This window comes from Protobothrops mucrosquamatus, unplaced genomic scaffold (assembly GCF_001527695.2).
Source record: "Protobothrops mucrosquamatus isolate PMUCROS unplaced genomic scaffold, P.Mucros_1.0 scaffold744, whole genome shotgun sequence".
NCBI lineage: Eukaryota > Metazoa > Chordata > Lepidosauria > Squamata > Viperidae > Protobothrops > Protobothrops mucrosquamatus.
This window is the reverse complement of record NW_015387015.1, coordinates 98,969-116,864: the sequence shown is the minus strand read 5'-3', so window position 1 is coordinate 116,864 and position 17,896 is coordinate 98,969. Positions and strand designations below refer to the sequence as shown.

Sequence of the window (17,896 nt, the reverse complement as noted above, 5' to 3'; positions counted from 1 at the left end):
CTAACAGATGACATCAGAACTGTGTCATTGACATAAGTGTCACCAACTAGAATAGAAAAGAGGGCAGGAGAATCTAATGGTCTGAAACAATCTGCAGGGCAACTGTGCCCCATACTACACAGTAGCAATTTATTCCAGCACCTCTTTTACTGAAGATGAGCAATACAACCTTAAATAAATCAACAATTGCTTATTGCTTAATATTTGGGATTATAGAATCTTTAGTTTATCAGTACCTTATGGCCTTCCACTCTGCATTCTATGTACAATTCCGTTACAATACATTCTTTTTGGATCAATAAATTATTTCTTTTTAAAGAAAGAAATAAAAAAGGATACATTACAATTGTGAAAGGGGGAAAGGGATAACCAAACATATTTGACATATATCTTAAAATAAAAGGATGACTTTTTTTTTCTTCCAAACATCTAAATATAAATAATAAGGAACATTGTGTTATTTACACTGTTATATTGGATATATAACTCATAAAGACAATAAATGATTGTGATGGAACATCCAAGTATGTACAAGATGTATTTACAAAAATAATATATACTTAAAATGATATGTGGCCATTGCATTTCCTGCATTTCTCTGCAGCATTTCAGATTGGTTGAGCATCAGCCATTGTGGCTATTAAAAATTCAGCCAGTGCTAAAAAAAAGCTGAAAACAGACTCTGCTTATGTCGCTTATTAAAGATGTGCAATTTAGACAGACATCAACACATCTTGCTGAATATTCAAGTAGCCACCTCTTACTTTGATATCAACCATGGAAAATATGGACATGATGATACTTCAACCTTTAAAAAAGAACTATACATTATTAGTTATCCATTAGCCACTAATTGTGGCTCAGATGGCTTAGCTTACAAAGGAACAAGATTGTTGGCTGATGAAAATGTATATGTGCAGAGACTCAGGATACCCTGTTCTATATATGCAGTGTCCAATCTAGAACTTTAAATGGTGTATTTTCTTAAGATGCCAAACTATTTATTATGAGATGTCTGAACTGAACTCGAGCATCAGCTACATTCACAAGAGCATTTTTTTTAATTCTGACTGCTGTTTCACTTGACATAACATTTTGTTTTCCAAATTAAAGATTAAATAGAAGTGAGTAGAGATACCACGCTCAATACATTTATGGAATAAAGTTTGAATGCATAAAACAAAATTGCCCTGAGAATTGAAATTGCCTTTCAATCATATTTTTTTTTACTACATTGGATATTTCTACATAAAGTTTTTTTTTTATGAAAGGGGAGTTGTTGAGAGGAATGGCTTGTAACCCATTCTTGCTTATATAACCCATAGCTGTTCTTCATACTACTATTGAGGTTAACACTTATCTGTCATGGATGCAGCATTGATTTCTAACCGTAAATGCACTGTCCACAGCTTAATTATCTAGATGGAATGTTCTTATTGTCCAAAACCAACTCTTAACACAATTCAGTCAATTGTGCATTACAAAGTGATGAGAAATCAAGCAATATTCATGCACAAACTAATCTGGGCACATCAATTAACAGAGTAAGATATTAAGCTAAGTGGCACAGTAGTGTTACCCATTACAACAGGGCATGCATAGTTTCATTATGGACTGAGGGTTGCATTGGCCGGAGCGGCCAGCTCAAGTTACCCTACCCAAAGTCTGAAGGGACCCAACATAAAATAAAGAATTAGGACCAGAGCAAAAATTCAAGTTGATTTAATTTAAATTTAAGTTTAACTGAATGAATTTAAATGCAGTTACATGATTTCTCCCCATTAATTTAATTGCGTTTCTCTTCTGGTAGAATCATAACTGGTTTAGAGCCATTTTTCAAGATACGTGCAAGTGGATCTTCTTTAAAGCCATATTACATCGATTTAAACTCTCTCCCTTGCCCACATTAGTTGTTTTCCTGTGTTTTAAAAGGCAGTATTGTAATCAAAGGAACTACCCTTGCCTATGCCTATGAAGTCACCAGGAGTTAAGTTCCGCTCAAAGAAAACATCTAGTAAGGACTCATGGCCAGGGCAACAGGCTCAAATGCAACAAGAGTCTAGCAGTGCTTTCTTCCCAGTCCACTAGCTCAAGAGTGAGATTCAGCAGCACAGACTAACAAGGCAATCAAAATGCATGGATTTTCTCTCCCCAGGTTCCTCTGGGGAATCCCACCTTCAATACTGCAAGAAAAGTTTTGGGAATGATGAAGCGCATCCAAAATGCAGGAAGATCAGGTTGATGCACCTATCAGTTTTGTATTGGTTACAGTTTTGAATTGGTAAGCACAGAAAGGAGAACACGAGACAGTCCCGAATAGGCATGTTTTAGCTTCGGAATAATGAATATAAAAGACAGTTAATGAGATCATAGGGACATTAATGTAGTGGAAGTATTGTCTGCCCTGGCAGGAATAGAATGGATTAATGTATTTAAAATAAAGGAATGTGTGCAGAAGACTATTGGAAGAACATAAGACTGGTGAAATGTCCAGTCTCCAAAATGCTTTTTAATCTAAACCATGTACCATAGAGTCGGAATAGCCTTCCTGAAGTCTGAAATTATTTCTTTGTTTTCTTTTATATTGGAGCCCCAATATACCCTATCAATTACTCTACATGAAATATGTACATGCCTGTTTTCACTATTTTCCCCCATACAGCCTACACAATAGCCTTAGTGCATCTGAAACAATAGAAAACTGAAGAAATATTACTGGAGGAAGAATGCATATTAACAGCAGAATCCTCATTCAATATCAAGGATTGGTAACATTCTGGAAAACTTTCTCTGGTTTGTCCAACTTTATGCTTAAGAAACAATGTCCCTGCTTTGGCATCTTAGCCAAAGAGTTCCTACAAAATATCAGAGTTTGGGAAAAGGGTTTATGATATTTGGAAATTTTTTAGAAATAAGAACCTCCTAGAACAGGGGTGTCCAACCTTGTTAACCTTGAGACCTGTGCACTTCAACTCCCAGTCAATCATGCTGGCTTGAGAATTCTGGGAGCTGAAGTCCACAAGTCTTAAAGTTGCTAAGGTTGGACACCCCTGCTTTAGGGGGTTCTTTGGCAATGCAGAAAAAAACACAGACTTTGTCAATAGAGAAAGGGAATGCAATTGAAGCCTGTAAGTGAATATTAGGAAAGACATATAAAGTTATGAATCAGAAGTCAATATTCAACAGATTGCTTCAATACCCACTTGGAGTCAATATAATGATATGGAAACTCGCAGTGAACCTATGTTGCATAATAGGAATGTGTTTTACTGGTGCTTCTGAAATGTAAGTATCACTTTATATAGCGATTCTAACCAGGGCTATGCAGAAGTCTACTCTACTGTATAATTATTTTCCGATACATAGGACTAGGATTGCCCTGTTAGCCTTCAGTAACCAAGTTAACATTCTCCAGATTAGGCCTTCTGTGAAGATACCACTATTAAGTAAATTTGAGCACTGGGCATGATTTTTTTTTTTTATAAAAGAAATTTTTTTCTCACTGATTCTCCCAAAGCTCAGCAGCATTTATACAAACCACTTTGCTTTTTATTCACAACAGTATCAACAGGACATGATTGCCAATGCTAGGAAGGCTAAGAGTACAGGTTTGTTAGTCTTTGGCCTCTGGGCTGCGCTCTATAGTATGATATAAATCAAGGCTAATTTTGTCCCAGATTCAGGTCTCCAAAATAAATTACTGGCTTGTGAATTAAGAAGCTGCAGTAATGTTGCTGCTGGTGCCAAATTAAATACCAGACCTGTTTGTTTGAACTTAGTCTGCCCAAATAATGCATAAGGCAGAGCAAGAGGTTACATATTTGAGGGAGAAAATCATAGCATAGATGATTACTTTGTTCCTATCTGCAGCACAGCACTCTGTATCTCCCTTCTCCTATTCCCCTCCGCCGAGGAGTTCATTTCACTTAGACAAGCTTCCTTCACCTGCCTTGATGTTTTTGCTCTAGAAGCAGAACCCTTGTAAGGGATTGGGCCAAACTGGAGTTTAAACAAATGCATTGCTCTTATCACGTCCAAATTGTTTCTCCAACATGCCTCGAAGAAAGGCGGCTTCTACCTATTTCTGGACGCATGCATAAATATATTTATATAACAAAACCCATGCATGACGGGAGCCTGAGAAGTATAAACATGCTCGTCTTACTAATACGTAGGTTAAAAAACATAATAGGTCACTAGGCATACAGAACATGTTTACCCTTTTCTATTAGAGCTCATTTTACCACATTTGGATTCCATTCATGTGTAAACTAGAAAATTTAAGCACGCAGGAAATGATAACCCGCTGCGAAATCATAGTTTTTGCTATCGATTGTCCCGATCTAAAATGGAAAAAAAAAAGAGTGCTCTACCTGAAAAAATTTGTTTCAAAATGACTTTAATTTAAGCAGTGGGCATTACATTTCCTCTGCTTTTATCCACTTCCTTGATGGTCTAAAAATGCCTGCCGTGGTACTTCGATTTACTTAAGCCAGGATAATCCAGTAGCAGTTTCTCCCATACAAAGGACATCAAAACAAGAAACGCCTTTTTCTTGGACCCATCCTATTAATTTAAAAGATGCTTGCATAGAAGGACTTCCTACTAGATTGGATCCCACTATGTTTCTGTCAAACCATTTGTGAACATCTAGGAAATATTGTTACATAAATCAAAACTATGTGCGTGCACGTCCATGTGTGTCTCAGTGAAAAGGTTGTGGGTGGTAGCAATGATAGCTCCCTATTTAAATTCAAGTAGATTCTTGGGTAATTATATTCAAATGGACAAACCTACAGTGGTACCTAATATTGGATATAGTTCTACGTTTCTGAAAGCTGTATTATCCTTTTTTTAAAAAAACCATGACAATGGCAGGCTGTTGGACCTGCCCATTTTCTCAAGGGTTCCAAAATAAATCTTGTTTTTGTCAGAGAGCAACTCATAAAAACGCAAGGAAATAGAAGCCTCTTCAAAGAAGAAATGAGCATGTTTTGTTTCTAGGTTGGTATGCCAGTATGGATTTTTCTTTGTCTTTTATCAGAGCTACGACAAGCAACACAGGGACGGTTGCAGTTCTTACAGACCGTACAGCCAGTCGCCATAAATCTGATGGGAAACAGACTATTAGAGACTTCTGCGAAATACTGTGGAACAGCAGTCACTAGGAACTTTTACAAAACTTGCTCTCAACATAACATAAAGGCACCGTTGATATCGTTCTCATTTTTGAAATACTGTAAAAAAATTGCTACATATGGCACATAACACTTTTGTATATACATTATATATTTAATTTATAAAAGTTTTTTCCCCCCTCCTGGGTTTTCTTTTTTAAATCCTAATAGCGTAATTGCTAAAATAAAATAAATTGTTTTAATTTAATCATGGAGTATTTCATTATATAAAATAAAGTTTTACATGTGAATCTATGTGGGTTTTTTTAAAGTGTTTTTCCCCCCTCCTTTATACAGCGATGGGATCCTGATTAGCTATTACACTGGACAATCTTGCTTGATATTCTTCCTGCGTTGAGAAGCGGCTGGCTTGGTTAGTCCTAGTGTCAGTGAGCCTGTATGCAGCAGCTGATTCTAGGTCAGTGGTTGTAGGGTTTTGTATGCTCAGAAAAGGTGTGTCTTCACCTATCCTTTCATCTTCTGTCTCACTCTCTGAGCTACTGTTCTCACAACTCGTGTCAGTGTTCATTTCCAATCGAGTGGAAATGTGGCCATTGGGCTTTGTTCTTTTGGCCCTCCGACTGTTGACTAATTTCTTTGGAGGCTCCTGTGTAGGTTCATATTCCTGCGTGGTTTCATACTCCTCGTCCTCTACTATCCTCAGGGGACTTGGTGGTAGACTGTTGCTTTCATGGACAGGATTGTGGTGGTAAGAAGAATTGAACTGTTGTAAGTGAAGCTCGTATTTTTCCCGCAGCCTGGGTGGGGTCACCAGCAGGAGAGGCCTCTCTTCTTCTATAAATGGACTGACAGCTACAGATGGGACAGATATTGTTAAACTGGAGACTTGTGGAGACATTTCTGAAGCTGGTGATTTTGGAGAACTTGGAGTGTGGAAATCTACAGGAGACATGCGAGCTGGCGTGGTCATGGCAGATACGTACCTAAAGAAGTACACATAAAAAAAAATAAGCTGAAGAATAAGGATATGATAGACCTATGACGGTGATAAGAAGTGTTCATTTTTCTATGACAGTAATAAGTATTTGAATTCAAACATAACAGCCACACATTCTATAAGTAGAGATGCAACTTCTACAAATAGCTACTAGCTACTGAAATTTAACTTTAAATTTCTGGGCTGAAATAACATTAAATGATCACTTATTCACGTCTCTTGATTTCCAACATGTAAATCCAGTGCCTGAAAAGATGGAATATTGGCAATACAACTCACTTTAATCTATAATTTATTCCAGCCTTGGAGTCTCTTCAGATTTCTAAAGATATAACGAGGCTTCTGTTACTAGCCATGCAGAGATTAAAAAACAAACAAAAACAAAACAGTGTTTGCATCTTTTTCCTTCTTCATTGTCTTTTTAAAAAGATTTCCATCTTATTGCAAGCAACTGCACTGAATGCATCTATCCAAAATTTAGGATTAAGAAAGATTACATGACCATTTGGGAATAAGACACAAAGCCAAGAAGACTTTGGATGTTCTTCAGCATTTCTTGTTTTGGGCCTCTTCAATGTCAACATGCAAAATTCAAATACTTTCATTTTCCTACTTTTCATTCACTTTTCCAGGTTTTGTAGCTATTAAAAAAAACCCGGGATGAAATACAGATAATAAAAGCTACTCTAGAGAATTAAACATTTAAACTTTAATGCTCACAGAATGGCCTGGAAATGCAAATAACTAAAAAGGAATTGTGCAATTTTATACTTTAAAAATTGGTCCAAAAGCAAATGTAAGTACTGTAGAGCAACAGGACTCCACCTTTCAGACTGCTTCTATTACAAAGTAGCCAAACAGTACCAGTGGCATTGAGGAGAGAATGACTTACTTACATTTATTTATTCATTTGTTATTTTTGCATTCTATTTTCTGTGCTACTGTACCTCATCAACTAGGAATCAGTAAAAGCACAGATCAGCTTTGCTTTTCAGAAAGGAAACAAGATGATGCGATTAGGTGAAGGAATTAGCCAATTCAAACAAACATTCTACACAATCCAGTTATCTCTTAATTTGATCAGAAATTAATAGTGTGCAAAACTAGTATACAGTAAATATGTGAAGACTATACTGATTCATGGATTCTGGTATTGTCCCAAATAGTAGAGTTTTGTTCACCTTCTCGTCTTTATTTTGAAAGGAAGAGCTGCTTTTAGCTTGCCTATCGGTTCGGTACAGGATATGAATAGCTGATTTTAAAAAAATCTTATTAAATGGAAAAGAATGCAACTTCACTTAGCACTGCCTTTTAAATATTCACCTTCGGTTCTTGTCTAGTTATATTGCTCTTGTGGTTGCTTCTCCACTCAAATTGTATTTTTCCTCCACACTTCTAATATAAATTGCATCCATTGATCACCACATGCTGCAGGGGTGAAGATGATTTTGGCCATTTTTCCCATGCAAAACTAAGGGTATGTTCTAGGATTAAGCAGTGGTGATATAAGCCAGTTTCCGTACACTGGCACAGTGCTATAAATCATGAGGAAGCAGCTTTAAAGAAACTTGGATTAATTGTAAAAACAACAAAGGAAAAAAAACCTATCGCAGAAGCACCAAAACACTATGAAATGGCAAATTATTATGTAAATATTAATGTACAAAACCTCAGTTTAGAATTTCTTGATCAAAAAATAATAATCCCAAAATAAAACCCACCAACCCTGATTAAGATTTCAAGCTGCCGTTCTTTCTCTGTCAGGATCTGGATATGCCCTACAGTATTTCAGATTGGTATCCTTCTTAAGGTCAGCTCATACGGATACCTTTCACTGTGCGGTGAATCACGGTAAGAGTCTGGTGTCTCTCGTGCATGCCGGAGAAAACTGTTGTATTCTCTTGGTCCCGCAATGCCGTTGAGGCGTCCCCGAGGTCCTGACGGGCTTGCATGGCGGCTGTTCTCAACTGAGGAGCACACAAGGGCCGAATGACTTTCAGAGATTATGCTTTCGGTCCGACCATTACTCCAACTGACCACGAGCCGTTAGGAAAAACAGAAGAGAACATTTTAAAATTCAAGAAGAAGAAAGTGAAAAGAAAGAGAGTCTGACATGGAAAACATCAGCGTCTTCTAAGTATCGCTTTGCCAAATAAGTGTTTTTACATTCATTATGTTGCTGAAGAATTGAGGTGATCATTCTCCCCCAACTGTTGGGAATATAAAAAGATAATCACTCAATCTTAAACTAACATCATTTTCAAAATTTTACTGTTATGACATAATGAACAATGCTGGAGAGTAGGATTATTCTATGTCAAGCCAAGCCAAATTATGTACACGAAAGAATAATGATATGCTCCAGGTAAATTCAGTAACTCATCGTGGTTCAAATGTAGTACTAATTCTGTAAGTGCAAGTTAATGGTGTGATATGAAGTCCACAGAAAATAAGGCAGCAATTGTGAAAAGGCGGACTCATATGTTGATACTGAGACTTGCTTCTTTCCAAAGGGAAAAATAAATCAGGAAAAAGAATCAAAGAAATAAAGGAAGTTTAATAAAAATAAAGCAAGCAAAATAAAGCAATTTAAAGCATTTCAGCTACAAAACGTTCTGTCACCTTTAAATCAAAATAATTCCGTTTAGTGTTTTTAAAACTTGCTCTGGGGTTTCAGTTAAAAAATATGTTGGCTTTATCTGAGCCTCCTACCTGTGGCTGGGAGTCTGGGTGACGGTTGTAGAATGATGTGTAGTTGAGGTATAGTGACTTGTAGAAAAAGAGGCCTCAGTTTCTCTCTCAACAGCATGTTCACTGGATATTATGTTTTTAGATACATATTGCTAAACAAAACAGAAACACATATTTATAAGACAATTAAAATCTACCAATCAATTCTGTACTCTTGCCTTATATCAGGGATGTCCAACCTTGATAACTTTAAGACTTATAGACTTCAACTCCTAAAATTCCCCAGCCACCATGGCTAGCTGGGGACTTCTGGGAGTTGAAGTCCACAGGTCTTAAAGTTGTCATGGTGGACACCCCTGCTTTATATATACATAGGAAAGCATTTCAAAAATTGAAGTTGTAGTACTTTTCAAATTAGCTGCCACTTTATTCTCACGAGAAGACACTTTCCTAGAATTAATTCAAATTAAAGTAGATTCATTGGAAACAGTAGTTTATTATCTCCAGAATTCTTTCACCAAAACAAATCTATTTTAATGGAATTCACGGGTAGGAATAGGACTATTGCCGAGCACTATAGATTGGTAGATTTGGAGATATCGAGTGGTAGATTTCCCTTTTCCTTCTTTTTGCTCACTGTATTTTTGCAATCTTACTCTTTGTAATCTTTGGTCTCTGAACTTTAGTGACAGGGAGTTAACCTTGTTCTCTATGAAATGGATTAGGAATAGGAATAGTATAATTTTTCTGTAATTTTATGAATTAGCCTTTCAAAATATTTAATTTGGCTGTCATCTGATGTCTCTGAAATAATGAAAATAAATAGTGGGCTGCTGGTACCGGTAGTCCTCCACTTACAATAGTTCGTTTAGTGACTGTTCAGAGTTACAAGAGAGAGAATATGCATACTGTATGCATATTTCCTCTGAGAAGGAAACTTCTGAGAACATGTCCTTATAGCTTTTGTCCTAGCCAACAGACATTAATCCCCTTTAATCTGGCATAGAATAACTTAATCCAAAGGCACAGGCATCTCTTCTTACTTTGCTGGGGAAGTTAATAGAATGACCTAAACCAGAGGTCCCCAACCTTTTGGGCAACTGGGACCAGTTCCGTGGAGAGAGATTTTTCCACGGACTGGAGAGTGTGTAGTTTTGTGTGCTGCCTGCATCCCATGGATGGGGCTTTGCTTGTCTGTGCGGACCGGTTGCTGGCATGCTGTGGCCCGGTACCCCACAGACCGGGGTTGGGGACCCCTGACCTAAACGATCATAGATATATCGTGAGCCACCCTCAAATATTCCTTCATAGTCATGGATTTTGCTTTTAAAAAAAATAAATTTGGGTTGTGGCTCCTGAATGCATTTTGAAAGCAGAATAAAACCATGGGTTCTGCTGAAATGAATGCAAGAGAACCAACACCAGGAACTGTTTTTTAAGTTAAAACAAGCAAAGATCTGAATTATCTGTTTTTCATATTGAATTTTCTTAACTGGGAGAAAAGGGTTCACATATTCACTACATCACCAGGATTCATCTGACAGTTTAATGGGTCCAGTTTTGTGAGCAAAAGCTCAGATGTGGTTGATCACTTACATGCAAACATAAATTTAGACCCAAAACCAAACAAATAAACAGCAGACTGTACATCCATGGTCCACAGAGAATTGGTAGTATTCAATATCATTTTAAATTTATATTTATCAATAGCTAACTGGCAAGGTAACATTACATGTTCATGTCCAGAGTATAAAGCACAACAAAGCTATTTTAGAGAAACATATTCATTACCAATTAAAGGAAAAACCTTAAAAAACAGATCTCAGCAACTATTTCACCTTTCTACATTTTTTAAAAAAATAAGAACGGTCCAATTTATAATCTGAAAGTTTAGAGAACCGTCTTATTAGGTCTCTCAGTTGAGTGAAATCTGTGAACTATGAAGCACCACAAAAATTCCTTTTTTGCTTAAAAAACCACTCTAATTTCGGATGACTTTTCTAGCACATTCATCCTAGCCCATATTTCCCTTTGATATCCTTTCTACTACAACTTACACCCTATCTTCCCTATTTTGCTACAAGAAGGTTCTGAGAACAACTTCATCTGGTTCCTACTTATAGGTTGGAACTAGCACTGCTACAATAGTCAGAAAATTTCTTGTGGCCACAAATGTTTTATGCAGAAAATTACTCCTTTAATCTTTAGTATCCCACAACATAATGTGAAAATCAACTTATACCTCAACTCAGTGAGTAACACCAATAGGTTTGTATATACACACACATGCGTGCATACTGTATATATATATACAGTATACACATACATACACACATACACAAATATAGGAATATACATGCATGCTCACATAGTACTTACTAAGTGAGCTTTTTAGTACTTTATTCATAAAGTACTTTTATAGTCCTGGTATTAGCTTTTAATATATTTCTGTTTATTGGTAGTTTTTTCAGTTGTATTTTATTATTTGCATTTATAGCATTAGAGTGAACCATTTCTTCTATTTTTATTGATTTTAGAAATGTTTCTTCCTTTTCATTTGAACCTTATAACATCTCATACAATTATACAATGCTGTTTTTAATGTAAATTTAATTTAATGTAAATTAAAATGGTTTCTTTTGTGGATAATAATTTATTATACTATTAGATTTTTATCCAGTGTTTTCTACAAGTAATTCAAGGTAGTGAACATACTTAATATATTTGCCTCCTATTTTCTCCACAACAAACAAACCACCCCACCATCATCTAAATATAATTATAATTATATAATTTGTTCTCACACTTGTTCTCAGATAATAATAATAATAATAATAATAATAATAATAATAATAATAATAATAATAATAATAATAATAATAATAATAATAATCTTTATTGATTAGCCCTTGGGCCATATCAAAGTGCAAAGTTCCAACAACAAATCATTACCAAAGTCTAATAAAAGCAATTTAAAATAAAATTTGATAAAATACAGTTTAAAATGGAACTAGAATAAAATATGACTTAAGATGAAATTGGAGTAAAATACAGTCTAAAATGAAGTTAAAATAGAGTACAGTAATTTAAAATATAGATAAAATATGATAAAATTATATCTTGGAGTCACCCTTGCAATCTACCCCAATCAGTCGCACATATGTAGATCTCAACCGAACCATTTTGTTTAAATATTGTGCTGTGTTAAATGTTATTTTCAAGTTCTGGCCGCACATAAGGTAAGTTGTTTTGATATGGGGATCCCAATGAGTTATTCGTTTGATATATAGACCGAGGAACCTGTCTCTCACCCTCAGTTAAATCAACTACTGCCATTGTTTTGACAAACTGGTGTAGAAGATGAGCAGGCTGAGCCTGAAAGGAGAGGTCAAATGCGTCATCAGTCTCGAGTCCCTTTGGGCTCATAAGAGATCTTAGTCCAGCCCACCCTGACTTCCAGTGACTCTTATCTACCACCAATTTGGTTTGACCATTAGTTCAGATTCTTGCAGAGAGTGTCACCAAGCAATAAACTGTATTCATTTGAACCACCTTGCTTTCTGGTTTCTTGCCCCTTGCAACTAGTGAGAGAATAAGATCTTAGGAAAGCAGTACTGACTATTTTTTAATAAATTAAAAGGACTAAATGTCACTCAAATACATACCGATGAAGAACCGATTATCAACAAAGCTGAGGTGAAACTTACATTCACCAGCTGGACATTCTCGGGCGGTGGGTGGGGATGGTGAGGCCCGTTTGCCATGTTGACCCTGTGATTGCGTTCTGATCGAAGGCCTTGCCTGAGACGGTCATGTAACTTTTTCCGCTGCTTCCTGAATTTGAAATACGGAGATACTTTTAGTATTCAAATAGTTGAATGAATAAAAAAAGATCTACAAGCCTTATTGACCATAGCACATTCCCATTACAGAATGGAATTTTATCATTTGAAAGTTCAGAAATACCAGGAGCTGATGGACAAACAGTATTAAAGTTTGCCAAAGTTATGAGGAGATTTATTCACAAATAAAGTTCCTGATATAATATCTGGCATCCTGAAACTAATCAATCTCATCCAGTAGCCAATTACATCATGGTATCATATGAAGATGCTACGGAAAGCAGATTGTACTCCAGTGGCTTATAATACATGTAGCTAAGGGCAGGTTATTTGATCCAGAGGAGTAGGATTTTCTAGAAAAGTAGCTTTTTTGGCCCCTCCTGTGTTTTCTGGCAAAAACAGCACACTGGAAACCTTATTCTCTGTGGCTAGGTCTTTGTAATATATCCGGAACAGGGACCCTTTGGAAGACCTTATTTTGAACTCCCCAGCTAATCTGTTGCCTGCCAGCAACCAATAATTGTACAGCTGTGTGCTGTGTGTTGGTTTTTTTTATAGTATACCTGCTAGGCTGTTTACTTTTGTCTGTAAAGATATAGGCAATTTTTTTAAGTTGTTCTAAAATAAAAAAAATATTGGAAATAAAATGGTTCTACCCCGCATGGACTCAAGAAATGATCTTGATTCTGAAAGAGGCAGCAATTACTGGCTGAACTTTTTCAACTAATTCATTTATTAAAATTGCTGAATCACTCACTGACCTCTCCTTCCCCATGGATGAGAGAATGTTACATTAGCTGCACATTCAACTGGGCTGAAGATATGTGCTTGATATTAGTCCAAACTTACAACAGCATCCTCCCCACATATTGGTTTTCCTTTCAATAGAGGAGGGAGGAGAAAACCCCTTCTCTTTGACCTATCCAAGACTGGAAATAAGGCCTCCCCACCCACCTAAACGGGGGTGTTTCCATTATCCCCATGTATGGAAAGGAAAATAACACCCCTCTTTTGCAGAAGACTGAAGATAGCAGACATCCCTCCCTTCAGGGACAGGTTTTTGGAGAAAGAAGAGACAGTATTACCTATTCATCCTGTCATTCAAGAGATAGGAAGTATATGAGGGGAAAAATCTAATTACTGGGCCAGATTCCTGCTTTAAACCCTCAAACAGAGATAATTGAACTAGAATCATTTTGATTTTCTCAAATCAGGGGTCAGCAGCATTTTAAAACTTAGTATTATTTAATAATTTTGGCTAAGGTGACATCTGGAAGGTGGTTCTTGGGGGGGGGGAAGTGAGATACTTAAAAAAAACATAAATAGGCAGTATACAGGCAATCCTCGACTTACAATAGTTTGTTTAGTGACCGTTCAAAGTTACAATGGCACTGAAAAAAATGACTTATGATCGCTTTTCATACTTATGGCCATAGCAGCATCCACATGGTCACATGATCAAAACTCATGACTCATGTTTATGACAGTTGCAGTGTCCCAGGGTCATATGATCCCATTTTGCCACCTTCTGACAAGCAAAGTCAATGGGGAATCCAGATTCACTTAACAACTGGGTTACTAACTTGACAACTGCAGTAGTTCACTTAACGACTGTGGCAAGAAAGGTCGTAAAATGGGGTGAAACTCACTTAATGAATGTCTCCCTTAGCAACAGAAATCTGGGGCTATGCACTATGGTTCCATGGATTGAATATTGAGGTTTCTTTAAAATTGGATGTGCTGGTTCATCATCAGAGCTAAAAAAGCAAAAGGTCAGGGACTAAAGCAGTGGTTCTCAACCTTTTTAATGCCGCGACCCCCAACCGGTTGTAAGTCAAGGACTAAACCGGTCGTAAGTCGAGGACAAAACCGGTCGTAAGTCGAGGACTAAACCAGTCGTAAGTTGAGGACTACCCAACTGGTCGTAAGTCGAGGACTTTCCCTGCCTGGGAGAGCCGCGCATGCGCGGTTCCGCCCCCTGCGCCGGCTGAGGCGTAGCTGGCAAGCGGCAGAGACGGAGCAGGCCGACCACCAGCTGGCCCAGCTCAAGGGAGGTAAGGCACCCACCGGAAAAGGGAAAAAAAAATGGCGGACAGCCTTGCTTGGCGACCCCCGTGAAATATTCGATCGACCCCAAATGGGGTCGCGACCCATAGGTTGAGAACCGCTGGACTAAAGGGTCAAAGTTCAGGTTAGCTCATTCTTACAGCTTCCTATTATGTCTAAGCTAAGCATGTGCCCTTTCTATAAATGAGAAGATACATACATAACACCTCTCTGCATTTTATTAAAGCACTCAAGGGACTCTAAGAGGAAAATGAAAGATAAACACACCCAATATTTCCACACCTATAATTCATTAAATTAATTGTGGCTTAGATATCACCTTGATTAATACTTTCACTGAATCCACAATTGCCGAAAGTAGTATCAATAGGGAAAGGAAAACATACATAGAAAACTTTGGAAGTCTTAACAGGTTTAATAAAAGTTTTGACTTCTCTCCATTCAGAAGATGGATATATGAAACCATGGGAAAGGTGCCTTGAAGGTTGGGTATGTCTTTTATTTTTATTTTTTTAATGCCATTAAAGTAAATATTTTTGCCTGTAAAAATGTATCACCAATATACTTAGCAATACACAGCTCTGAGTCTGAAACCTTTTTGTCTGAAGAGCTCACTCTGAACAAAAATGTCATGCTTTAATTTGGAAAGATAAACATAATCATAATGATTGTGAAAGAAAACTTTAAAACATTTCCTGAAAGTTGTAAAAAGTCAATATTAGGTTCTATTTACATAATAAACCATAATATCAACAACATCAATTGTTGCCAACTGATTGGGAGGGGGCAGAAGCTTTGGAGATTCCAAGTTTCATTTATCAGGCACCTTTTGACATTTATTATTAGTGTGATTTGCCACATCACACACACAGCTAAAGATAAAGACAGTCTTGGATTTAAGCCCAGCGCAGTCATTGTGTGTAATATCATGTGGTATAACAAGTTTAAAGGTGGAAGCCCCTTTAAAGCAAATGGGATGTTTTTGCAATGATCTCAATGATCATGAAATAGATTAAGATTCTAAGGGCTCACTTCCTACGAGAAGCTGCGGCAAATTACCACACTACATTCTAGCTGTGCCTGCAAACTTACAGAGAAATTCTCAAGTTTATTAAGCCATCGAGTTATCAAGATGCGAATACATTTTTATGCTTTGTTTTGTTTTGTGAGGTCCTGATTACAAAATTATAGAGAAAGGAAAAGGGGTGTTTACTTGGTTTTGCAATATGCCACAACACACATGATGCCAACTACAAGGAGAGCAATGCAGATGCCAGTTATGGTCAACACCCTTTTCTGGTAGAGTTCCTCAGCTTCTAGAAAATGAGAAAATATAGAGGGTTATAACATGTACACTGGATGAAAAAAACAGAAACCACTAAGTACAGCTTACAGTCTATCAACTTATAGCTACAGTGAAAGTATGACAAACTTTTAAACTCAGAAATTACAAACTATATTTAGTATCACTGACACGAGCTTAAAATAAAGAAAATTTAAATTAAATCTAAAACAAATCAAATCACAGTCCAGTGTTCTGTTTAACTTAATTTAAAATTTACAAAGTTGTCTAATGAAACAAAAACAATGCACTGATAGAACAAGTCATTTTGTTTGAAAATGGAGCTTTCTTGCAAAGATAGCTGGGATAAAGATCATTATTGGACCTCTGTTCTCCCAATTTTCTCTTCGCAGTCCCTTGTGGTAATTTAAAATATCCAGGTGTTTTTTCAATATTATTTTTAACACTACACCAATCTTTACATGAGGAACATTACATTCTACTTTGAATTTCGCTCCACCACCTGGGAAAATTGCATAATTCATTCAGGAACTGACAGTGACATTTAAGTTTATCCACCCCCCCCAATAGGCAAATATGCATTGTACCATAGACATTCTATGATTGATTGAATAGTAAAAGAAAAATGATGATATTTGGGTGAAAAAAATATGTTCTACTGTGGTGATCTCAGTCTAAGATACTATATCAGTATGAACTTATTCTTAGGGCAAACAATGTTTTGCCTGGCAAGATAGTCATATTCCACTTATATGCTAAACAAAGGAAATGGTACATACCAATGGTACACAGGATTACACACCAGAATGAGCCAGAACTTTGTTTTTATTTATCTTATTTGGTTGCTAAAAACTGTATTTAGATTTTAATTTAAAATTTTGTAATCGTCTAGTTGCTAACCTCAAAGTAAGCACTGTCTGAGCAACCAACAAGAATTTGCATTCACAATGGAAATGTTTTTAGGAAAATGACTATTCAGAATTAAAGAAAGGGGACAGGAATAATCACTTTCAGTACTCTTGGAAATGAGTTTGTCATCAATGGAACAGGATTTGAAAATCTGTTACTTTTCTGCTTTGCGATAGTTTGTATTTAGCAATTTCCTGGTCTGGGGATCTTTGTATGTTTGCAGATAAGACATCTGTTAGAGCTTGCTTTGCCTTAGCCTGTTATTTCAGATTGATTTCTGGCAATAAGCACTGTCAGGTCCCAAATTCCTGACTTCTGCGGTCACTGTTGCTCTAAGGATCCAAATATTTAACTTAGACACCGAACCAATATATAGTTAGACTATGTCATATTGGCCAAGATCCAATAACTGGCAGTGTCTGCTGAGATGCAGGGCCATTTATTGATATGTAACATTTTGGAAACATTTTGAAAAAAAACATGTTGCCTAGAATTTTTTTTAATGGGATATAGGATTTGATCAAATGCTTATTGCATAATTTTCAAATGCTATTTTCAGCACCCAACTTTCATATGGTAAAGTGGTCAAATTAAGGGGAGGTTATAGCCCTGTAGCTGAGACTAAATCTGAATAAGCTCAATAAGGTTGTCCGCTGAGTAGACATATATATGAGCTCAGACTGTGAATGAAGGAATGTTTACCAGCTTTTGGTTTTTCCTTGAGAGGACTTTTTTTTTTTTTTTTTTTTTTTTTAACACTAACTTATATGCCGCCCTTCTCCCCACGGGACTCAGGGCGGCTCACAGCACATTAAAACAACACAAAAACATTTCCCCTATAAAAGCCAATTAAAACCAAATATTTATAGCTGTGACATTATTAAAATCTTTAAAAAATTTTCCCTATTTAAAATTCACCCTAGGTCAGTCCCGCTTGCTGAAAAAGCCA

General features: G+C 36.6%; 1 protein-coding gene across 1 annotated transcript in view; it reads right to left on the bottom strand.

The window, feature by feature from the left end:
- Nucleotides 1–5,466: 5,466 nt before the first annotated feature.
- Nucleotides 5,467–17,896, bottom strand: part of NRG1 (neuregulin 1) — a gene marked incomplete at its 5' end in the record, with an annotated part of 107,649 nt that continues 95,219 nt past the window's right edge. Inside the window, 5 exons of the mRNA XM_015818473.1 lie at nucleotides 5,467–6,121; nucleotides 7,964–8,167; nucleotides 8,848–8,978; nucleotides 12,534–12,660; nucleotides 15,949–16,048. Of these exons, the coding sequence (XP_015673959.1) occupies nucleotides 5,467–6,121; nucleotides 7,964–8,167; nucleotides 8,848–8,978; nucleotides 12,534–12,660; nucleotides 15,949–16,048 (1,217 nt within the window). The remainder of the gene's footprint in view (nucleotides 6,122–7,963; nucleotides 8,168–8,847; nucleotides 8,979–12,533; nucleotides 12,661–15,948; nucleotides 16,049–17,896) is intronic.